The sequence below is a fragment of the Musca domestica genome, unplaced genomic scaffold (genome assembly GCF_030504385.1).
Source record: "Musca domestica strain aabys unplaced genomic scaffold, Musca_domestica.polishedcontigs.V.1.1 1377, whole genome shotgun sequence".
Taxonomy (NCBI): domain Eukaryota; kingdom Metazoa; phylum Arthropoda; class Insecta; order Diptera; family Muscidae; genus Musca; species Musca domestica.
The window spans coordinates 28,689-53,645 of NW_026712188.1; the positions used below are offsets into that span (position 1 = coordinate 28,689).

At 34.9% G+C, this 24,957-nt stretch overlaps 3 protein-coding genes and 1 pseudogene across 3 annotated transcripts; 3 read left to right on the forward strand and 1 right to left on the reverse strand.

Annotated features, from left to right (window-relative positions):
* Positions 1-965: 965 nt before the first annotated feature.
* On the forward strand, positions 966-2,140 carry LOC109614388 (uncharacterized). Its single transcript, XM_020039805.2, has 2 exons — positions 966-1,255; positions 1,608-2,140. Exons 1-2 carry the CDS (start codon positions 1,099-1,101, stop codon positions 2,138-2,140), a joined length of 690 nt encoding a protein of 229 aa, XP_019895364.2. The 5' UTR covers positions 966-1,098.
* Positions 2,141-4,255: 2,115 nt separating this feature from the next.
* On the forward strand, positions 4,256-6,715 carry LOC131801011 (E3 ubiquitin ligase Rnf121-like). The gene is made up of 7 exons (XM_059118931.1): positions 4,256-4,432; positions 4,509-4,543; positions 4,619-4,760; positions 5,486-5,640; positions 5,700-5,928; positions 6,003-6,238; positions 6,304-6,715. The coding sequence occupies exons 1-7, from the start codon at positions 4,391-4,393 to the stop codon at positions 6,422-6,424; spliced, it is 960 nt and encodes a 319-aa protein (XP_058974914.1). The 5' UTR covers positions 4,256-4,390; the 3' UTR covers positions 6,425-6,715.
* A 3,896-nt stretch (positions 6,716-10,611) lies between these two features.
* Positions 10,612-18,318, reverse strand: LOC131801012 (mitochondrial uncoupling protein 4-like). Its single transcript, XM_059118933.1, is given in 6 exon segments — positions 10,612-11,434; positions 15,823-16,003; positions 16,188-16,325; positions 16,328-16,503; positions 16,582-16,691; positions 17,696-18,318. Coding segments are annotated over 6 exon segments (1,062 nt in total). The 5' UTR covers positions 17,978-18,318; the 3' UTR covers positions 10,612-11,259.
* A 2,926-nt stretch (positions 18,319-21,244) lies between these two features.
* Positions 21,245-23,850, forward strand: LOC131801009 (probable ATP-dependent RNA helicase DHX34; annotated as a pseudogene).
* The last annotated feature ends 1,107 nt before the right edge of the window (positions 23,851-24,957 follow it).

Consider the following 24,957-nt stretch of genomic DNA (forward strand, 5'->3'; position numbering starts at 1 on the left):
GGGTTACCCCTTTTAAAGGCGCACACCACATGTACGGGGCACTTAAAAGTGTGGCTACATAACCCAAAGTAACAACTCAAATAGTTTAGTGATAAAATCATGTCAAGAATTACAACGCTACCAAACAGCTGAAGATAATAAAAAATAAAGTGGAGACATTTGTGTATTTGCAATTGCAGTTTCAATATACTGGATATTTATCGAAATAAATATGGTCTGTTTCAGAACTGCAATAGCAAAGGCGAGAATAGATAAAATGCTTTTCTGACTGGCTTCGGGAAAGAACAAAGGAGCCTAGGGCAGAAATCGAACTAAGTCAACTTAAAACTCGTTTGTTCCTTTACGAAAAAGCCAGCCGATGACTTATGCCAGTGAGAAAAGCATTTTATGTAATTTCACCTACTTTCTACTTACTGAGGTTCCCATCTCTGATTTCTGTGTATACAATGGATTTATAAATATAAATTTTTACAACAATATGTTGTCAAATGAATAATTTTAAAAATATTGCATGATTTTACCTTCTTAATTTCACCATGGTTCTACCATGGACCAAACACAAAATTTACAAGATTTACGCGTTCAACACACTCGACTTCGAAAACACATTGTATCGTTTTTCAAGATGCTCACAGTATTATTCCCATATTTTTCAATGTCATCACGTAGTTTTCTCTTATCTTTTGTTATGGAACAAATTTTAAATGACAAATATCCTACAGTTTATAATATTTTTAACATTTTACAATTGAGTGACTTCAATATTCTCACTCAAACCCCTTAAACTATATTGACGACATCTGTTGATCCGAATTTTTTCAAAGATAAACGGTGAGAGCATTTCGTTGTCTATATTTTCATTTGTCTATATTTATTGTACCCTGTGTGGGAGGAACTTTCGCATTTAATAAATTGTGACATGGTAACCCTGCCTAATATTTGTGCACGTGCTTATGTTTGTAAACAAAAACAAACTTTCTTGCCAGGCCGGGACTAAACGAAAAAAATATCTTCATTTTGTTAAACTTAAACAATTGAAAAAAATATTGTAAATTTTATTCATCCCAGAAAATTGGAATTTGCAAAAAAAATTCCAAAATGTCCTCAAGTGATTCAGAAGATGAGGAACAAATGAAAATGTTCTTGGAGGCATCTGACACAACACTTCTAAACAATGATATGTTTAAGGATAAGACCGAAAAAGAAACTAAAGACGATAGTGCAGCTAATGAATCAATCACCAAAAAGGAGGAGGGTAGGTATAAAAATGTACAACAGGAAAGTGTGTTAATTGTCGTATGTAGGGCGTATATATCGTTGAGCGACTCCGTCCGGTCGGCCAGCTGAAGAATCAAAAGGTTGACTTCCAATTTACGTAGCCAAACTTTGGAATTATTGGAGTGTTTCTCACAAGGCCTAAAACCTTCATCCATGTTGCTAGAGTAAATCCGAAATTTTGGAGACTCTTATGACGAATATATGAACTTCCCTCCAACAAACGGCATATTTAAACTCTTGTAATTGACGTGACTTAATAAGCACAACAATCTATAGAGTTTGAGACTTGATCCGAAAATAGTTTTCAGATGTCCATCTCTCTTTTACAGATAAACCAAAATCACAACGATATCTAGCAGACGAAGAAGATGCCACCGGAACTGATTTCAATTTACCCGAATCAATGCAAAAACATATGGCTAAAAAATTCCATGATATCCTGAAACAAACCTATGAATTTTGTGAAGTCAACAATGCGATCGGCGAAAAAAAATCAAAAGCAAAAAGTCGTGTCAGGCTATTAAACGGCTTTGAAGATTATGTTAAACCTTATGAAGAATTCGAATACGAAACAAAAGGTCCCACGAGGAAACCGGAAATCAAAAGAAGATGTATTGAAAATAATTCACCCGACGACGAGTGTCTGAAACAATTAGCCATAAGTGGGAACGATATATTGTCGGGAAAGGAAACCAAATCCTGGGCAAAGAAGAAAGAACGTAAAGATAAAGTTTTCCACTATAGATTGGGGGCGAATGATATTTGTCATGCCAAAGAAGTCATCAACGAATTTACCCCAATTAGGCGTAAGAATCATTGGAGTGAAAATAAAATAAAAGATTTTAAAATTGTTAAGTCGTAATTATGACTGGTGTTCTCTCAAGTGTTTTTTTCGATTTGCAATAGGATAATAGAGATTATTGGATACTCAAAGAATTAATGAGAAATATATGGTACAAAAAGCACCATGGACACAATCATTACAGGGTAGGGTAGGATGATTTAATATGAAAAATACTACAGAACGTAGAGTACATCGTATAATTATATTCATACCATATCATAAAACAACAACATCGATTTTTTAAATATTAGCAAATCATAGCAGTACTATATTAAAATTAGTAGTAATAGTAGAACAAACAAGGTGAACAAGTATAGATTATGGGTATTCCAACCTTTATTGAGAGTTTGGAAAAATTATCTCACTAAGAATTGTCCAGTGCAGAAGCAAAAATTTTTACAAATTTCAGGCTATCATTTAATTATTTTTCATATCAGAAATATTCAATATTGAATTATAGTACATGTTTTGTATTATACGAAAGGGTCAACGTTTTGATTAACAAAAACGATTATAAAATCCGAAATAAGCATCCGGGTCTCTTTATATTTCAAACATCCCATTATTTCTACTTATACAAGATCTGCTATGAAGATTGGATATATCAGTCCACGCCTTCTGGTAAAATTTTGAATTTCAATGGCTCTCATAAAGTCGAAATTAACATCCTATTCCATTCAGACTTGGTATATCTCAATATTTCCATAAAAACCTGCAAAAAAGTCAAATGCCGTAATTTTAACTTTTTTTAATTTTATTGATTGATCGCAAAAATTGTCGGAAATAGCTTAGAATTTAAGAATGAGTTTAGATTTGTTCCAATTCGTCACATTTGGCATGAATTATGGCCTTCAAACGGCCAATGAGACAGTCACACGCTACCCGAATGTTGCTCTGCGGTATTTTGGCTAATTCCCTGCAAGCGCTTGCTTGAGGTGATCGACACTCTGGTATTTTTTAGTGTTAACCTTTCTTTCGAAAATACTCCAGAAACAATAGTTCAACGGATTGGTATCCGGAGATTTTGTTGGCCATAGTGCGCTGGAAATGAAGCGAGGAACCACATTTTGAATCCATTATTGGGTGGCGCCTCCCGGACAAAGAATGTTTTCTCATCGGAGAAAACTCTTTACCTCATTTGAGACTGTTTTCTTTCTGTTGCGGTAAAATTCTTGCACTTTTTGGAATTTCAATGATTTTACCCCGAGTTTATTTTTCAATATTTGCCGAATGAAATATTGCGATATGTTCAGCTCACGAGACATTTTCGGGACAAAAGATTTATTCACATTTAAATACTGGATAACGATAGCCACTTGTGGTTTTCCAGCCAAATATAAAGAAATTACACTATCACGCTTGAATTCCATCACGAATATCTTTTTTTCTAGAACATTTTTTGTACGCTTGTAAACAATATAATGAGCTCTCACTTAAATAATTTTAACAGCTGTCGGACGAGTGACTTAGAAATGACAGCAGTCTGAAGTTGGTTGCAATATTTTCATCTCACCCTGTATTTTACTTGTTTTTTTTAACATTTGATAGACAACATCGATCTTTCTAAATTAAAAACTAAATATCCTTCTTTTTTATTTTTACAAAAAATATGCCACTTGTCTTGCGTAAATAGTTATGGTACTCATTAAAAAGATTTGAAAATGATAGATGAGTTCCAACATGGCATTTGCCGATTTGGGAAATGAGTTTACCTTGTTAATTCTGCCGCGAATTTGTCCAAAGATTTTAATTCATTTTTTAAAAATAGCTAAAATAATAAAAGGAAGATTTTTTTCTTTTTTTTTTTTTTCTTTACTGGATACATTTTTGTGTGTTAATAGACTATTTAGTATTCTATGGAAATGCATCTTCAGATCGACTTAATAATTCAGATATGATTATGATAAAATAAATTTTTCTTTCGCCTGAAAACTCTTTTCATGTCTGGAACAGAGCATACATTAATATTCATTACATACCCAAAAAAATTCTAACCCGACATCTCTACCATAATATGCCAACTTTCAGTTCATGCTCAATAAACATTCAATCATTCACAGTAACCCAAACATCAACGTCAGCCGTAAACAATCCGCTGTCATCGTCCTCTATTGTGAATAGTAAAATTTCTAATCTTCATGCATTATCGTTTTGAAGGGAAACGGAATTTGTTTTTCCACTTTTAATTATTAAACATTTCCTAAATAAATGTTATTAAATCGCAAATTCATCGCTTTTATATAAACAAAATAGTTAATAAAAACGAAAATGGATCACAGGAGTCTTCATGCTCCTGTCGACTTCAATAAGGTAAGCAAGAAAAAAAGAAAACAAGAACAGCCCAACTAAATGAAAAACTACCCTAAAAATTGTTTTATATTTTTAGTCCATCGAGGAGATGACACCAGAAGAAAAAGCAAGGTATAATTAACAAATTAACCCCAAAACTAGGTCACACAAACTAATTGATGATTATTTTCATTTTCTTGTTCTCAGATATGATCACCAGATGATGCATGAAAAACACAAGGGTCATGAAGCAATGCACTCGGAAATTGTGCTAATTTTGTTTGTAACTTTAATTATAGCACAAATAGCTCTAGTACAATGGAAAAAGAAACATTATAAGTCATATTCTGTAAGTATTGGAGAAAATGTCAGCTATTTTGTGTGCCACTAATTCGGCGATAAGATAAGAATTCAAGGCAATGTATCTAAATGGCCAAACCATGAAACCGTCGAAAGCGAAATTTCTCCAAAATTTGAATAGAAATGAATATTCAAAGTTATTATGTGCAAAATAAAATATAAATATTGCCAGTCTGGGTGTAAATGTAAACTGTCAGGTTGAGTCACATCTATACAGACCTTTAGAGCAAGCAAAGGCATTCATCAAATTTTAATACGAAAACTCCTCTCCAGATTTTGAAGTGTATAAAAACGAACAAAAATTTTTAAAACTTCAAAAGCTGGGGAGGCCATTTGCTGGATATTTTTGAAAACATTGACATTTTAAGCGATTGCATGTCCACTATATACAATTTTGATACGTTAAATGTAATCCCACAAAACTTGAGGTCTCGCGTAAACTGTTTACCGGAAAATAGTCCGAAATTCTGTCGATTAGCAAATCCCACAAATTGGCAAGGAATTTTATAGTCAATGATATTTAAACCAAGATAATTAATTGGTCTTCAAGATTTAAGAGTTGTTTTTCTTTGCCGAAAAACTCTGTCCACTGTTTTTCCTCAAAAAATTAAATACTTACCACGTATACTTACATATTTTCGTAGAACTTTGATCAATTACACTATATTAATGTAAATAATTGTAATTTCGTTTTTATTTTTTTTTACTTTTCAGGCCGTCACATTGCTGGCAATGTGGGTCATACCATTAGGCATATCATTCTTCTACGGTTTCATACGCTTTATAATTATATGGTCCATATTTTCCATTATCACAGCTGTTGTGATAAGAAAAGCTATAAGTAAACCCATTGAAGGATCTACGCCAAGGTACATAACATAATATTTTAATTTTATTACATATTATTTATTAATTGTATTATTTTCAGATTGGTCTACAAATGGTTTTACTTTATTTACAAATTAAGCTATGGTCTGGGCATTGTGGGCTATCTGATAATGATGGCCACATTTTTGGGTTTTAATTTCATATTCAATCAGGCACCACATATTTGGATGGATGTCGGTCTTATGTTTGTATTCTATGGCCTTTACATTGGTGTTTTGGGTAGGGATATTTCGGAGATATGTTCAGAGAGAATGGCATCATTAGTGGGGGTAAGTGATAAGTAATAATCACTTATCATATTTCATATTTGAAAAATATACCTTAAATTTATTTTATTCCATAGTACTACACGCCCCAGGGAATTCCCACCAGACATTTGGAGGAAAATGTTTGTGCTGTCTGCGGTAATCAATTGTTGGTTAGTGAAAAGGAAGAAGGCATCATAGAGAACACATATAAACTATCGTGTAATCATGTGTTCCATGAATTCTGCATACGTGGCTGGTGTATTGTTGGCAAAAAACAAACATGCCCCTATTGCAAGGAAAAAGTTGATCTCAAAAAGATGTTCTGTAATCCGTAAGTTAAACAATTGTTTATGTTTTTTTATAATTTTTCATAAAATATTTTATTTTTTCTTTTAGATGGGAACGTCCACATGTCCTGTATGGTCGTCTCTTGGACTGGATTCGTTTTTTGGTAGCATGGCAACCATTAATATTCTTCATTGTACAGGGAATTAACTATGCTTTAGGCTTAGAATAGTAACAGTTTCCCTTAATTTCCTAGTCAAGCTATAGTTGTACAAGACAGCCAGACACACTCATACCTAAATATAGCAAATAGAAATTATATTTTCACATGCCATTTTTTCTCGTTTTTGGGTTAACTTTTGTGTTTTTCGTTTAACTTATTTTTTTTTGTTCTCCCACCAAAAAACAAAATATAAACATTGTTTTCTTTTATAAGTGATTTAGCTATTAAAAAATAAAGTCAACAGAAAATATGTATAATTTCATTTTATACAACCAAAAATAAAACATGCCTTTTCAAGAATCTCCAAAAGAGTTTTTCTATACCCTCAGCCAAATGGCTGCAGAGGGTATATATCATTTGATACGGCCAAAACGTGCCTCATCGAAATAACGGTTTTAGACCCTAGGTCTCTTTGGACCAAATCCGTTTCAGGACATTTGGAGTTGATCTAGAGATGTCCGTCTGTCTGCCAGGTGCGCACGATAACTCTTGAAGGGACTATCCCATTTGATCCAAACTTGGTACATCGTAATATTATTGTCAAACTTAGATCGAGTTCGGAAATGGGCAATATAGGTCCACTTCTTCTGGTACATCTCCCACAAAATGTCAAAATTTTCAAAGAAAATAATTTACTGCACAGAAAGAGAAAGAACAATCCGATTTTGCTTCAACTTTGCGAATCCTAATATTTGCATCATATTTGCTAGGTCAGGTGCGAAAATTGACCATATCGGTCGGAATAATTATAACTCTTATAAAATGTGATGTTTCCGATTGTCTTCAAATTACACGCATCACGATATTTTCATCAACCCAAGGTTTGGAGTGAAGGTGAAATAAATTGGTCCACTTATTCTGGTACCTCCCTCACAAAGGGTCAAATTTTTGAATATCCATGAAGCTCATAAAACGCGTAACTAACATCCGATTCCATTCAGACTTGGTACATCTCAATATTTCCATAAACACAAGATTTGTTATAAAGATAGTACAAGTCGGACCATTTCTTCTGGTACCTCCCCCACAAAAGGGTCAAAGTTTTTTAATAACAAAAACGATCATATAATCCGAAATAAGCCTCCGGTTCTCATCAAACTTCACACATCACAATATTTTTATTACCACAAGGTCTGGTGTGAACATGGAATATATCGGTCGACTCCTTCTGGAACCTCCCCCACAAAGGGTCAAAATTTTGAATATTCATGAAGCATAAAAAACCAAATTCCAGACTTGGCACATCTCAATATTTCCATAAACACAAGATCTGTTATAAAGATGGTAGAGATCGGACCATTCCTTCTGGTACCTCCCCCACATAGGGTTCAAGATTTTTGAAAAACAAAACGCTCAAAGAAAGAGAAATATGCATCCAACTCTTTTCAAATTTTACACATCCAAATATTTTTGCTAACGCAAGATCTCTTGTGAAGATGCTATATATCTGCCAACCCCTTTCTAGTACTTCACCCACAAAGCTTCACAATTTCCAATACTTATATATGTCTTGCGAAACAAGTGGACGATTCTTTACAGCTTATTATTTCCAATTATTTCTCTTAACCAGAAATCTGATATGAATATGTATTTTATCGAAATTTATGATTTCCCATAAAATTGTATATAAATGTTCGATTTCTTATAAATTTTGCATATACCAATATTTTTATTTGTATTAGATGAAGTATTTATCTGTATTAGATAATATATTGTATGTATAGGAATCGTTGTAAGGCTGTGATGAGGAATGAGAGGCGTAAGTACTATAATGATTTCTTTGGTCGTATGAACAATAATCAGCTGTGGAAATCTCTAAAGTCGTTTGGTGTTTTGGGTAGTGATAATGAAGCTCCACCAATTGATGTCAATGCTGCTAATCATTATTTTTCCAGTGGGAATCCTGGTTTTGTGGGTGAGCGTGGTCAGTCTCTTTATAGTGAGGGTCATGTGGGAGATGATGTTTTTCGGTTTTATTGCATATTTTATTCTGATGTTGTAAGGTCATTAAATAAAGTTAAGTCGGGAGCTGTGGGGGTTGATGGCGTGCCAGTAAAGTTTTTTAAACTTATATTTCCATACATTTCCTGTCATTTCCTGCATTTTGTTAACTCGATTTTTATGACATCTACTTTTCCTTGGGCGTGGAAGGTTGCACGAATTGTTCCTGTGCCGAAAACTGGTGAATCATTTGATTTGCCGAATCTACGTCCCATTAGCATTCTACCTGCTATGTCAAAAGTCGTTGAGCATATTATTAAAGAAGCGATTGTTGACTTCCTTGATGATCGTAGGCTATTGAGTAGTTCTCAGTTTGGTTTTCGGCGACGATGTAGTACGACCACGCACTTATTATATCTTACTGACATGATTAGAGATGTATTTAATTCATCTGATGTTGGGTTATTATTGGGCCTTGACTTGTCAAAGGCTTTTGATTCGATAAACCATTCCCTTTTACTTGACAAGCTGAGGTTTAAGTTTGGTTTTTCATCTTCTGCGTGTCGTTTAATGGCTTCATATTTGGAAGGTAGGTCTCAGTTTGTTGTTCATTTGGGTGTTTCGTCTGAAGTTTGTAGTGTCCAATGTGGAGTCCCGCAAGGTTCTGTACTGGGACCGTTGTTATTTATTATGTTCATTAATGACATTGTGCACTCAGTTGTTGATGACAGGTGTTGTCTGTTTTTGTATGCAGATGATATTCATGTTTTCTTCAGAGAGGCTGATATTGCTGGGTTGGAAGGGTTGGTTAATTCTATTGTTTTGTCTCTTTCGTCGTGGATTTCGCTAAATGGCCTTATGATTAATTGGAATAAAACTAAAGCTATGCTGTTCAATGATCATGGTAATGGTGGTTCTCTTAATATTACTGTGGGTTCTGTGTTAGTGAAATTTGTTGATGAAATGAAATGTCTTGGTGTTATAATTGATCGGAAGTTGGACTTTAAGAGACACATTGATTCCTTGCTTTGTCGTATAAGGTTTCAGCTGCGGAGGCTGTATTGTCTTAATGCTTATTTGCCTTGTCATGTTAGGAAGAGAGTGGTTGTATCCTTGCTGCTATCGCAGGTAAATTATTGTCTAGAGGTAGTCTCCGGTACTACTTCTTCTCAAATGCAACGTATCCGTAGGGCGGTAAATTCGATTGTTCGTTATGTGTATGGCTTGCGTCGTGGTGATCATGTTTCTTGTTTTGTTAATGATCTCCTGGGATTGCCATTTAGCAGCTACGTTGATCTTCGTATTCTTCAATTTCATTGCAGTGTTATGTGCAATTTTGACTCGCCTCTTCGTGACAACTTTGTGTTTTGTAGATCATCTCGAAATCCTCAATTGTTGTGTCCAAGGTTTTCGTCCTCCATTGGTGAGAGATCATTTGTGGTTAGGGCGGTGAGATTGTGGAATCAGCTTCCTTTGGCCTTACGTACTTTTGCCCATACCAATTATCTGTTTAGGGTTAAAGTAATTGAATACCTTCGCCTAAATATGTAGGCTATGTTTTTGTAGTGGTTGCGTCGGTTTATTATGGGTCTTTCTTTTTGCTTTTCTTTTTGTTTGGGCTGGAGAGCCACTATATTATCTTCTTAATTTTATTTGTAGGGTATAATGTGAGTTACTATTTATACTCTGTTTTGTGAGTAATAAAATAGTTATCTCTAATTTTTAGCTCGTTTCTGCTACACTTTTTCACTGCTCTACTAGACTATTGTTTAGTTGGTGATGGTGAATCGAGGTGTAGGGTTCGAGCTTCTTGTGAATTATTAAGATAAATTATTAGGTTTAATATGTTATTTGTTAAGTTTGAATTAATCATTGAATTTGTATTATGTTAGGGTATTGTAGATAGATAATATAAGTTATGGGCCCTGTGGGCTTATTTATATTTCTTTGTAAGGTAAATAAATGAAAAATGAAATGAAATGAAGTATGAAAATGGAATACTTCGGTCCGCTATAACTGTTACCTCACGCATATTTCCGCATTTTCCAAAAATTTGCACATATCTCATATAAAGTAGTCGATCCAAAATTATACGATGTAGTAGTAGTATTAGTAAACTGAGTAGTAGTTCTGATACACTATGCTCAAATAATTTCCTCATTTATAAATTTTGTACAATTATGCGATTTTTATTTGGTATTTAAAAATAAATATGTATATGTTGATATTGTCATTGGGCTCACATTTCAAATTGCTTTTGTTTTGTTTTTTGTAAGTTTCACTTTATTCAGAACTATGTGTAGGCATCAAGTCTTAACATATTTTTTTATTTCAAATCATAAATTAACAAATAACAGTCATTTTTTAAAAAAAATGTTACATATCATTATCATACAACAACAAGCCAATTAAAACCAATGAAAAAAAAAACTATTTGAACTCAGTTCGAGAGAAAAAAGGAGAATCACAAAATGGCTTTCATTGCAGGGTGCAGCAACAAATTGTGTTGTTAAACATCGCAATTTCTACTTAATTGTTGATTGGTTTTTGTTTTGCAGCAATATCACCAATATAAAGTTCTACACATAAATTTAGAGTCTTTATAAATATTATAGGCACTGAAAATTGATGAGATGAGTTTTATAGTTTTCTGAATTTTAAAACAAAAAAATTAAAATCATAAAAAGGGAAACATGCCAAATTGTTGCCGGCTTACATACATACATTTTTTTAATAATAATATTTAATATGATGTACATATTCTATTTACAATTATTTGTGTTTTAGAATAGATTTATAATTTCAATGTATGTGATGTTTAGCAGTTTGTTTTGTTTTTTCTTAAGTAGATTTCTTTTTTTAAATATTAACAAAAACTAAAAAAAAAACAAGGAAAAACAACGTTAATAACTAGAGGCGCCAATCATTGTGCGTATTTGTTCGAAGGACAGCCAGAATGTAAGAGACCATGGTGCCATGCGTATCCAGCAGGGCAAGAAACCTTTGTATAGTGCTGTAAAGCCTTCTTTGTTTACAGTTTGACGTAGACAGTCTATGGAACCTTTATACAAGAGGCCACTGCAAGAAAAAGAAATAAATAAAATAGAAATGGATAATAAATAATTTATTATAATTATTAATATATAAATAATTTAAATATAACAAGTAAAATAGTATCAGGCGGTTTTGCCAACAGATGTATACCCCCAGCCTTGAGTTATCATTATTAAAACTGTAGACCCTTTATGGGAGAGGTTCCAAAGCAATTGGCCAATATTGACCAATTCGTATCTGACCTATCGTATCGGATATAAATATTACAAAGTGCCAGATTTGGACTATATCGACTAATTACTATACTTATGAGATATGAGATATATGTGGTCTTAAACTGTTATTTCGATGAGGCACGTTTTGGCCGTATCAAATGATATACAGGGTGAGATAAAAAAACTGCAACAAAGTCGAACGTCATAATTTTTACGCTTTTTTAAATTTTTTTGAAAGAAAGCAAAAAATGTTGGAAATAGCATCAAATTTTAGAATAAGTTTAGATTTGTTGGAATTGATCACTTTTGACACGAATTATAGCCTTCAAACGGCCCGAATGTTGCTCTGCGGTATTTTGGCCTATTTCCGGCGAAGAGCTTGGTTAAGGTGATCGACAAGTTGGTATTTTTTAGTACCAACCTTGTTTTCCAAAATACTCCAGACATAATAGTCCAACAGATTGGTATCTGGAGGTTTTGAGAAGCGAGGATCCTCATTTTGTAACCATTCTTGGGTGGTGCGTGCTGAGTGCTGTTGGAATGTCCAAAGCCTGCGGCCAAAATTTTTGCGTGCCCAAGGCTTCATACACCCTCCAGAATATTTTCGCGAAAATATTTGGCATTTATTCGGATGCCACGGTCGATTAATACGAGCGCAGAGCGACCATCGGCTGTTATGGCGGCCCACACCATCACCATGGCCGGTGCTTGAGTTCTGGTGGCCAACCGAAGCACATTCTTAGCTGACCTCTTTGGCAAGTAAACATTTTTTGTTTGTTTACAAACTGCTGGACAACGAATGTTTTCTCATTGGAGAAAACAAAATTCGGCAGTTCACCACTTTCGACCAAGCGATGCAACTCTTTAGCTATTTTGAGTCTATTTTCTTTCGGTTGCGGCGTAAGTTCTTGCACTTTTTGGAATTTCAATGGCATTACCCCGAGCTTATTTTTCAATATTTGCTGAATGGAATATGGCGATATGTTCAGCTCACGAGCCATTTTTCGGCCACTGCAACGCGGGTTTCGATCAAGTCGCGTCTTTACTTTTCGAACCATTTCTGCTGATGTTGCTGTTTTCTTCCGTCCACTTCCTTGACGTTTGGCTATGCTACCAGCATCACGGTAACGAGCGATGGTACGAGACACAAAAGATTTATTCACATTTAAATGCTGGAGTGCTCTAACGATAACCTCTTGTGGTTTTCCAGCCAAATGTAATGAAATCACACTATCACGCTTGAATTCCATCACGAATAACTTTTTTTCTGGAAAATTCTCACCATAATGATTTTGTACGCTTGTAAACAATATAATCAGCTGTCACTGGAATAATTTTAACAACTGTCGATTGCAGTTTTTTTCATCTCACCCTGTATACCCTCTGTAGCCATATGGCTGAGGGTATAAAAATGTCCCAATATTGGATAGGATGACGATATTTTTTGGAAATATTTCTATGGGACAAGTTTGATCCGAATTTGAAGTTATTTCTCAATATTTGCTGATCGCTAACACTATTATAATTTCATCCCTTTTTTCGTGAAACAAATTCTGCAATTTGGCAGTATTTGTTAAAAAAAAACAAAGTTAAATATTCTGAAACAATACCTAATACATCAAACCTTGTGGGCAAGATTAGATATTTTTATCAGATAAAATGGTTTTGTTTCTGGTGTTGTTACTTTGACAATTCACCATAGCTACAAATGTCCAGAATGTTTGGTTTCATTTATGTCGTATGATTGTTAAAGACGAGACAAAAACATTTATATTAATAGCCACTTTAATATGTTCTTTTAGATTACCCATAAACTAACCGAGTCTGCCGAGTCTAGATAAGTTCACAGAGTTTTCTTTTTCTAGAAAATAACACATGACATGTTCAATTAAAAACTTAATCAAATTATAAGGTTTATTCGTTTTTTTTTTTCTTTTTATATCAGATTATTTCAGTGATTAGCAATCAATCACATAGAGATTATGGTAGAGACCGTGCCTCCACCATTAAACAAAAATACATTTTGATTTGATGTTATAAAGTCAGCGCAAATGCGGACAATGTGCTAATTGTCGCAGGGGGGCTAATAATTCTTCACAAATAAAAATTTTTATTTATACAAACACCTGATAATAAATAATCAAACTCATAATCTAATATGCCTTTGCGTAGACCAACATATTATCAGCGGGAAAATAATTCAAAACAATAATAAAAGTTTGCAATAAATAAAAAAATTCCTTGTCTATATCAGAAAATAAAAAAAACGAGTGTAGAATTTTAAATTAGTATTTTGATGCATGTGATATTACTTCAAGATTGTAAACAAACATGGAATCATCTGTGTTCGGTACGAACGAACTTGAAAATTGTATTTCAATTTCAGGATTTTAGTTCTGATTATGTGGTGTAATATTTTTTCAACTCAAAAATCCACATTTATAGGTGTAACAGTCGGTTTTGCCGACAGATTTATACCCCCAGCCTTTAGTTTTGATTATTCAAATTGTTGACCTTTTATGAGGGAGGTTCCGAAGAAGTTTGTAAATATTAGGGTATCTGACCTAAGACTGATATAAATATTACAAACGTGCCAGATTTGGAATATATCGACTACTTTCTATACGTTATATGTGCAAATTTTTGGAAAATATGGAAATATATGTGAGGTATCACACATATAGTCGACCGAAGATAAAAATATTGGTATATGCAAAATTTGAAGGTAATCGAAAATTTATATACAATTTTATGCGTAATCATAAATGTCGATAAATTACAAATTCATATTGGATTTCTGGATAAGTGAAATATATAGACATAGCAAGTTGTAAGAATCGCCGACTTGTTTCGCAACCGTTATGACAGATATAAGTATTGAAAATTGTGACCCTTTGTGGGGGATGTACCAGAAGGAGCTCGCGGTTATATACCACCTACCAACAGATCTTGTGTAAGCAAAAGTGTTTGTATGTGCGAAATTTGAAATTTCATGAATAATGAAGAGAACTAGATGTTTATTTCGGATTTATAATCGTTTTGGTTATTCAAAACTTTGGTCCTTTGTAACAGAACTTGTTTTGATGGAAATATTGAGATGTGGCAAGTCTGAATGGAATCGGATGTTAATTTCGTGTTTTATGAGCTTCATTAATACTCAAAATATTGACCCTTTGTGGGGAGGTACCTGAATGAGTGGACCGATATATCCCATCTTCACACCAGACCTTGGCTTAATAAAAATATTGTGATGTGTGTAATTTGATGAGAACCGGATTCTTATTTCGGATTTTATAATTGTTTTGGTTATTCAAAACTTTAACCCTTTGCGAGGGTGGTACCAGAAGAATTGGTCCGATCTCTATCATCTTTATAACAGATCTTGTGTTGATGGAAATATTGAGATGTGGCAAGTGTGAATGGGATCGGATATTAGTTTCCTGTTTTATGAGCTTCATGCATATTCAAAATTTTGACCCTTTGTGGGTGAGGTACTAGAAGGAGTGGACCGATATATTCCATCTTCGCACCAGACCGTGGGTTAATAAAAATATTGTGGTTTGTGTAATTTCAAGACAGACAGACACTTATATCACATTTTATGAGAGTAATAATTATTCAAAAATTTGACCCTTTGTGGGGTAGTACTGGCTGGAGTGGACCGATATTGTCCATTTTCGCACCCGACCTAGCACTGATACAAATATTAGGATTTGCAAAGTTGTAGCAAAATCGGATTATTTTTTCTCGTTCTGAGCAGTAAATTATTTTCTTTGAAAATATTGACATATTGCGAGGAAGGTATCAAAAGGATTGGACCAATATTGCCCATCTCAAAAATCGATCTAAGTTTGGCAATAATATTACGAAGTGCCAAGTTTGTATAGGATACTCTCTCCCGGCCGGACATCGCTAGATCGACTCCAAATTCCCTGAAACGGGTTTGGTCCAAAGAGACCTTGGGTCTAAAACCGTTATTTCGATGAGGCACGTTTTGGCCGTATCAAGGATATATACTTTCTGTAGCCATATTGCTGAGGGTATACAAATCGATTATCGTAGTTCAGAGAATCCTTTTCTAAGTACTTTTAACTTGGGTTGACTTTTCTCAAAAACATTTCCGAAAATATATCATAAGTTTTTTTTATAAAATTGTTCCTTAATATTAAGAATATTTCATCAAACATGCATACATACCGGCCCTTTTCATCCGTGGGTTGGTTCATAACTCTCGTCTTCACCACATCTGCAGGTGTGCCCAAAAACGCTGCAACAAAACCGGCACATATTGATGCCAGTACATGTACCGTATGACAATCGGGCATGTGTAATTTGTTCATAATCATGTGCTTGATTGTATCATAAGTTGTTAAATCACCTGCAAAAAATACAAGACAATATTGTTATTGAATTCAAATAGATTTTCCACAAATAGTTGTCTTCTCCAGGACCTGCGAGAATCTACTATTTCTATATATTTTCGATGCCATAGAGGAAAATTTGAATCGGGGACAAATTTTACATTATTGCAGAGCAATACTTTTTGGTTTAACCATACTTGCCTAAATTAACTAAAGCTGCACGCTGTACATTTGGTATGCTGCCCTTCCACAGTCCCTTGATACCGCCACGACGGACAATCTCTCGGAAAGCATGAGCCGCACCATGAACTCTGGGCGGTTCACCCATTAGACGACGTTGCCTTCCATTTGTATTTGTACTTTAACTAAATCGGCTGGTGAGGCCAGCCATTGGGCTAGGCCACCGGAGGAAACACCACACAGGGCAGATTTCCACAGCGGCAGTGCTACATTTTGGCCACTTTCATTTTTACCCAATTCTTTGCGCAAAAAATCATAAGTACATATTCTCACGCCGCTAAGGGAATAATAAAAATATTCTTTAATTATATTATGGAAATTAAATTGGAATAAAAATGTTTTTAGCTGTAGTTACCTATAAACAATGTGTCTGTATAAGGCTGGGGTAACACCTTGCCACAATTTCAATGGGCCCTCTTCTTTGACAATGCCTGCCGCCGTGGCCATCATGCCACGATATTGGACCTATAAATAGTGCAATATTTTTTGTTACAAAAGTTATTGATTTAATTGATTTTTAATTAATTTCAATAAGCAATGCAAAAACAGCATTCATTCGATCAATCAATATTTCTGTTATTTGAGAAAGGCTTGCTCCACACATATTTATGTTTGTAAAACTTTTACAAAATACTCTTTAATGGAGATGTCTATCAGACTGATTATTTGCACTCAATTTCCAACACCTGGAAGAGCCTTGTGGCTCTGGGAACTAAATGTGCGTTAAAGCTCGCCGTTTGAAAGCACTTGAGTCCACCATTTGAAAATGTGAAACCAGTAAGGAAATGTCAAAAGTCGGCCGCGGCCAACTATACAGGGTGAGATGAAAAAGCTGCAAACAACTTCAGACTTCTATCATTTCAAAGCCACTCGTCCGACAGCTGTTAAAATTATTCCAGTGGCAGCTCATTATATTGTTTACAAGCGTTTAAAGGCCATAATTCTTGCCAAAGGTGATAAATTCGAACAAATCTAAATATATTCTAAAATTGGATGCTATTACCAATATTTTTGCTTTCATTCAATAAAATTTAAAAATTATGGCGTTTGACTTTGTTGCAGCTTTTTTACCTCACCCTGTATAGGTATCAATTGAAAGCTAATGTACTTATCCAACAAGTGCTCATATGATTAAAAAGGTTCCGGAGTTGTATCAAAAATATTGATTTTTGATTTTGGAAATGAAATGCCAAAATATAGTTGGCACTATAGCCTTTCTAAAATGCTTATCCTTCTTGGATTCAGATATTTGGATCTTTGAACCCGGACGAGCCCACTATGTTCAGTATATTGAAATGATGTTTCAGTACAAATCCGAAAGTTATACCCAAAGAAGTAAGTTTATACTGTAGACTAGAGTAAATGCAAATAACAAATAAAACATTTGAATATACAACTGTAGATATGTGCGTAGGTACATACATTATAACAAAAAATAAATAAATACACTCAGTACAAAGTTCACTTACCGGCGCCTGGCCTTTTCCACCGGCTGTAACTGCATTTTTACTGGAGGCTTCTCCTTGTATTTGTAGGCGGGTTTTTGTTAAATCCAATGGATATGTAACAAGTTCTGCATTTGCTGCTCCAATAACCGATACAATATATGTACAGGCGAAACTATCGGCAAATGAAAGGACTGGACGTAACTGATTGCGGGTGCCGGTTGGAGGAGCTGCATTAGTAGGATCATCTGCTGTAGAGGAAGCAGCTGTTGCTGCTGTAGTATTTGGCACCGCTTGCTTTTGCATTATTGCGGCGGCAGTAGAGATGTTGTTGAATGGCCTTTAAGTTCACTTTGCTGCTATTTTTGGTTATAAACAAAACAAAAAAGTCGAAGAGAGATAGGAAACAAAACTAGTTCTTTGTGTGTTTTTGTTTGGCCTTTGGCTTGGTGCAATAGAATAAAAAACGACAACGACGACACGTTGGAAATGATTACAAAAAAGGCAGTGTCATGAGACAATTTTAGCGTGAGAAAAAATGCCCAAATTATAAATGAATATATAATGATAAAAACAAAACGAAAAAAAGAACCAACAAAAATCGCGCCAACTATTGAATAATTTCACAAATCACAAATGATTGGCGTTGAGATAACCCATGTCACTTGATGATTACACTTGTTAGTTCTTGACGAAATCATGGCAATAGCTAGAATTGTTTCACTCATTCGCCATATATCCTTTTTCCATGAAAATCGCATTCGATCAGACACTACCATTTACAAATCATTGTAAAACACTTGGCTGGTTTCAACATGCACATTCATGTACACCCAACACCCCCACCCACACAAACACTGGCTAGTTATTACAAACAAAAACTTTCGCTTTCATTGTTTATATCACAACACTCATGAACTCACGATAAATATATTAGTTGAGGGCATGTAATTTTCCAGTATTTTTCACAAACAACTTTTTCTTCAGTTTGTGATCCTTATGTTGTCATTTTTTTTTGTTCTTCGCGTATCTTCGTCTGAAACGTTTTACATAACTTTCGTGGGGGCTATTTTAACTATTTGTTCGCTTCTGAATTCGATTGTGTGTGCTTTGTTTATGATCTTGTCGAATCGGAATAATGCGCGTTATAATTCCGTTGGGGTTTTGGCAAATATACACCTCGCGTTGTCTTATCAATCGAACTAAAAAAAAAAAACACAACAATAACAATTGAACAAAAAAAGACCGACATAACAGCTGTTGTATGGTTACCAATATTGAATATTTGAGGTTGTACAATTGGCAAGAAACATTTGCTCTGTTCCAGTCGGCCTATTCCAAAACTGCAAGAATGTGAAAATTTTTATTACAATAACCGATTTCTCTTTATGATATCGACAAAAAATTGCAAAAATAGTAGATTATGCAGGTTCTGGAACATAGCAATTCATTATTTGTGGTGTATAAGCATAAGAGACAATAATGATCTGTTCCAGATCCTGCAAGAATCCTACTATTTTTCCAATTTTTTCGATATCATAAAGGGGAAATCGGTTATCGTAGTAAAAATTTTAAGATTTATCATTTTGACAGAATTTCTATCTGACAGAACTTTTTTTACTAATTTACAAGTTTTATCTTAGGTATAACTAGTACAGGTAGCAGCAAACCCAAGCTGGATTCATCTCTATAGTAATACAAGTGTCAAATTCGATATGAAGTTTTTTATTTAATTTCATTTCTTGATATACAATTGATATAAAAATTTCACTTCACATATTTTTACACATATTTTTAGTCTAATAATAGAAAAATTCGCTGTTATACTTAAAAAATGCCAGTGAGGCCACATTAGGTAATGTAATCGTATATTTCATATTTCATAAAATAAAATACTTTATGTACAGGGCGAGATAAAACTGCAACAAAGTAAAACGCCATTATTTTACATTTTTTTAAATCTTTTTTAATGAAAGAAAAAAATTTTGAAAATAGCATCACATTCTAGAATTAGTCTAGACTTGTTCGAATTAGTCACCTTTGGCCCGAATTATGGCCTTTAAACGGCCAATGAAACCGTCACACGCTGCCCGAAGGTTGCTCTACGTATTGTGGCCCATTCCCGGCGAAGCGCTTGCTTGAGGTGATTGAGACTCTGGTATTTTTTGTAGTGCCAACCTTGCTTTCCAAAATACGCCAAACACAATAGTCCAAGGGGTTGGTATTCGGAGATTTTGGTGTCTATTGTGCGTGGGAATGAAGCGAGGAACCTCATTTTGTTACCATTCTTGTGTGTCGCGTGCTGAGTGCGATGGTGCTGAGTCCTGTTGGAATGTCCAAGGTCTGCGACCAAAATGTTTGAATGCCCAAGGCTTTTATACACCCTCCAGAATATTTTCGCGATAATATTCGTCATTTATTCTGATGACACGGCCGATTAATACGAGCGGAGAGCGACCATCGGCTGTTATCGCGGGCCACACCATCACCATGGCCGGCGCTTGAGTTCTGGTGGCTAACCGAAAATGCACATTTTCATCGGAAATTTTTTCAGTGGAAGGTATTTTTACCCTGATCCAGGGAAACTATTTTTTTCTTGGGGGACGTACTCGGGATCCCAAAGTCCGGGTTTAAGACCCCGACAAAACCCATATCCAATTACCCGATATAGACAATATAGGTATCGTTGAAAATACCTATCCAACAAGTAGTAACATGACGGAGTAAGTGGTCATGGTTCTGAAGTTATGGTCAAATTATCTAGATTTTGGACCCGGATTTTTTATAAAACCACCAAAAAGTCAAAATAGAGCCCATTATGGGGGTCAACAAAATTGATGCCAAATTATAGCTGACACTCTTACCTTTCGATAATGCTACCTTTTTCGGGTCCAGAGATAAGGGTCCTTCCATCCACATAGCCCGATTCTAACCATTCGTTAAAATTATGTTTTCAGTAAAAAAGTTTATTTCGCCTAGCCGCCCAGATCCGGGTTCGTCCCCAAGAAAAAATAGTTTTCCCGGAATCAGAGTAAAAATACCTATATCTGGGAAAAATTTCGAAAAAATCGAAGAGTTTTTACTAAACTAGAGTTGTTCCCATTTTTAAAATGTTTTGTCAAATATAATTAGATTTTTATACGACGCAAATTGGAGGATTTTATGATATGAATTTTCAACAATTTTTACAAATATCAACAATTTTTCATTCAACATTTTATTTCAAAAGCTGTTTGATAGTTCCTTGCCTAGAAGCGCCATGTTCCTGAGGCTATGCCCGCTTCCTGTCAGAGTTATTCAAAATTATATCCAAAAATTGGTTTTCATATATTTTATATTTTTTGTTCATCTTTAAAATGAGTCAATAGCGCGAAAGATGAATGAATGACTGGATGTCCTCTCAAAAATATGATATAAACAGTTCTATCTTTCAATTCCGTGGCAAATTTGGTTAATATTACTTAGGCGCGCCCCGCAATTTAAGTTTCTCCCAATCATTGATTTTGAAAATATTTTATTTTATTTTTCCAAACAATAAATACATACACAAAATTGACAGGAGTTGGGCTCAACCTTACCTTTTATTGTACCATGCCAAGTCCTTAACTATATTCGAAATTAACGTCGAAGATGGCAGGGTGACCCTACCCTTTATCATCTGTTTTTATTAATCCGCATTATCGTCATTCTAAACAAACTTTCTATGCTTTGGTTTCACATCTAAACAATTATTTTTGCGATTTTTGTGACCGAACTCAACTGGAAGTAACATCCACAGGTATAATTTGAATAATTGTTCCTTACTCTGATTTACTTCATCCTTCTATCTATCAATACCGATTTCTAGTTTTTTTCTCTAAGGAAAGAAGAAAGTTGTTTCAAAATACCAAAGGAATTTGGTTTCGAGTGTGTTAAATATTTCCTCAATGGACAAATCCAAAGGCAAGCATCGTCAAGATACCGCAGAAAGGACCAATTTAATTGATTTCTCATTTTGCGATCACAAATCTGCCTTTGATCATTTGCTGTTGAGTAATGATCAACGTAATTCCCTTATTGAAGATCGCAATGATTTTTGGAAATTTGTTAATAAATATGAGGCTATGCTGAAAAATATGGGTTCAACCTGTTTTACCACAACCTCTAGAAGACGGGGACGATTTAACTGCAGCAACATCCAAAACTAATAAATTGCACTGTATTCCCATTAGATTGAATAAGAAGCGAAGAAAAATAGGCATTTCTCTGATCACCACAGAAAATATTCTTCTACAGGTGGTGGTGGTGGAGATGTTACAGCTTCACGTGAAAAGCACTTCAGGAAATTATTCTAATATATTTGGATTTCAAGCAAAAGGAAAGATTTGCCAAAATCAAAAAGTTGAGGAAATCACAGCAAAATCTACCGATATTTAAGTACAAAATGCTTTGAAGAAATCTCTGGATGAAACTAATGTTCTTATCATTGCCGGAGATACTGGCTGTGGTAAATCTACACAAGTGCCACAATATTTGTATGAATTTGGTTATAAGAGTTTGGTAGGTTGAGGAGAAATGTATTTGTTTGGTTTCTTTATTTTAGAATTTATAATTCCAGCATGTACTCAACCGCGTCGTCTGGCTTGTATCTCCCTGTCAAAACGTGTTGCCCATGAAATGTTGGATGATTATGGCTCAACGGTGGGTTTCCAGATTCGCTTTGAGAAAAACAAAACTCAGCACACAAATATTTTGTTTATCACCGAGGGTTTGCTCCTGCGACAGGTAATATAAAAATTAACTCACATTTGCATATCCTAACCCAGTTTCTACAATTTCAGTTAGCTCTGGAATGTAACTTGGAACAATATGATGTTTTGATATTGGATGAAATCCATGAACGTAATTTGTATGGTGACTTCTTGCTGGGCGTTACCAAATGTTTGCTGCGTGCCAAACCGACGCTTAATTGATACTCATGTCTGCCACCATCAATGTTGAGCTATTTCACAACTATTTCAAAGATGAGGGTGCAAAGTTACTGCAAGTTCCGGGTCGTTTATATCCCATAAAACGGTTTATAAGCCACCACCCTCCTTGGAGTTGCAGCAAAGACTTCGTCGCGTTCACAAATCATCTGGCCGATTGGATCCCGCACCATTTGTGCAGGTTTTAAGTTTAATTGATGAAAAGTATTCAAGTGGGTACTACAAATCCACATTGGTTGTTCAGTCGAGTAATACAATTTTCATTTTTAATTTTTTTTTTCAGCTCTGAGCGTGGTGATGTTTGATATTTGTAAGTGGTGTCAACGAAATAACCACTGTATGTGATGCGGCCAAGGAATATGCCGAACAACAATCTCATTGGATATCTTGCCATTACACAGTGGTCTGTCGTTGGCAGAACAAGATAAAGTAAATAGAAAACCAATAGCGAGACACACACATATATTTGACCTCTCAACTTCTACAGGTATTTGATTACGCTCCCGAAGGAATGCGCAAATGTATGTTTCGACAATATAGCAAAACATCTTAACTGTGGATGGTATACGTTTTGTGGTGGATTCGGGCAAGGTTAAGGAAATGTCATATGATGCATCCTGCAAAGGGCAGCGCTTAAAAGAATTTTGGGTATCAAAATCATCAGCGGAACAGCGTAAAGGTCGTGCCGGTCGTACTGGCCAGGGTAATATTAAATACAACATTTCTGCAACATATTTCATTTGATTTTTAATTATTTTTTTCCGTTAGACATGTTTTCGTTTATTTAGTGAAAGCAATATGACGCCTTTGAACCCTATCCCACACCGGAAATCTTTCGTGTTCCACTCGAGCGATTCTATTACAAATGGTATCTATGGGTCTGCCAAATGTGAGACAATTTCCATTCATAGAATCACCAGATAAGAAAGTATAGAACACACAATATTGGGATTAAAGCAACATGTAAATATACATGACACATCTTTGAAATTCATTTAATCAAATAATCCATATTAAATTAGAATGCTTTTACACCGGACAAAAGAAACCGCATTGGGGAAAGTCGCTGGCGAATTTACCCGTAGAAATAACTATTGGCAAAATGTACTAATGGGCTGTGTCTTTCCGGATGTGGAGAAGATTTTTTACTCTTGCAGCTGTCATGAGCGTACAAAATCCATTTACAATCGTGCTTATACAGATCCAAAATGAGGTTAGGAAACCTATGGTTACAATGACGTATTTTCTGATGATTTTTTAAATGACATGAAATATACTTTTTTGTTTTATAGGAAGCTCGTCTGCTCTCGAATCAGATCAAGGTGATATATTTCCTTGTTAAGGGCTATCATGAATGGCTGTTATAAAATGGGAAAATCGAGAGAGCACACGCAAATGGTGCCATAAATTGGGTATCGAGGAACAAAGGTAAGTTGTGACATGGTGTTGTTTTGGAATACATCAAGAGGCGGTTAGCTAAGCAGGGCCAATTTTTGAGCACATGTATATGTACTTGCGATAATAGAAACTAGACATCTCTCCTACAGTGCCTTTGGCAACAGTACTGCCAAAAAATCCGGAGAATATTTTTGTATTTTTGTAATTTCCGGTCCTCTTCTTCTGCAAAAAAAAAAAAAAATAAATAAATAAATAAATAAAAAAATCCAATATAATGATATTTAGGATATCTAGCTGAGGCAAGCTACGGAGACAAATGTGAGGGTACATTTTCTGACATATCATAAAGGGGTGTCAGAGCCGCACTCAAATCCTGCCATAGTTTTCCCTTATAATTTAACATCAATATGCCTAACCATGATACTTATGCACCCTCACTTAGTCTGTCACAGAAATTATAAAAATCGAGACTGAGAAAGTGTTTCGGTGGGACTTGGCTTAGTTCACCAACGGCTTGGATATCTCTTTGCTTATAGTTGACCTGACTAAGATCATACAATTCCACATCCGTTCTCGAGGTCAACGATCGTTTCCTGCGTCCAGATATGTTCCCTCCAAGCACTATTGTTAAAATTTACCCTCCTAACTTGTAAGTCCTATGAGTGGTTACGCAGGGGGAGATTTTATGACGCATTTATGACTAAAATCGCATTTAAGGTGTTATTAACTTCAAGATCAATAACCTATTCAACCCATTTTTACCCTACTCCACTTAGTGGTAAGTGTATTATGTCTTTGTGCATTTGCTCGTAACATGGAAAAAGCGAGATAGATCCATAGTTACTTTTGAGGATCTTCATAGAATCACTTTCGGGTCGATTTATGCATGTCAGTTCGTCCGTCTGTCCATGTATTTTGTGA

Excerpts from the sequence above, each read along its gene's own strand:
- LOC109614388 (XM_020039805.2), top strand. The coding sequence starts at position 1,099 with ATGTCCTCAAGTGATTCAGAAGATGAGGAACAAATGAAAATGTTCTTG. Across the intron at positions 1,256-1,607 it reads AATCACCAAAAAGGAGGAGG|ATAAACCAAAATCACAACGA; the intron begins GTAGGTATAAAA and ends TCTCTTTTACAG.
- LOC131801011 (XM_059118931.1), top strand. The coding sequence starts at position 4,391 with ATGGATCACAGGAGTCTTCATGCTCCTGTCGACTTCAATAAG. Across the intron at positions 4,544-4,618 it reads ACACCAGAAGAAAAAGCAAG|ATATGATCACCAGATGATGC; the intron begins GTATAATTAACA and ends TCTTGTTCTCAG. Across the intron at positions 5,929-6,002 it reads GAATGGCATCATTAGTGGGG|TACTACACGCCCCAGGGAAT; the intron begins GTAAGTGATAAG and ends TTTATTCCATAG.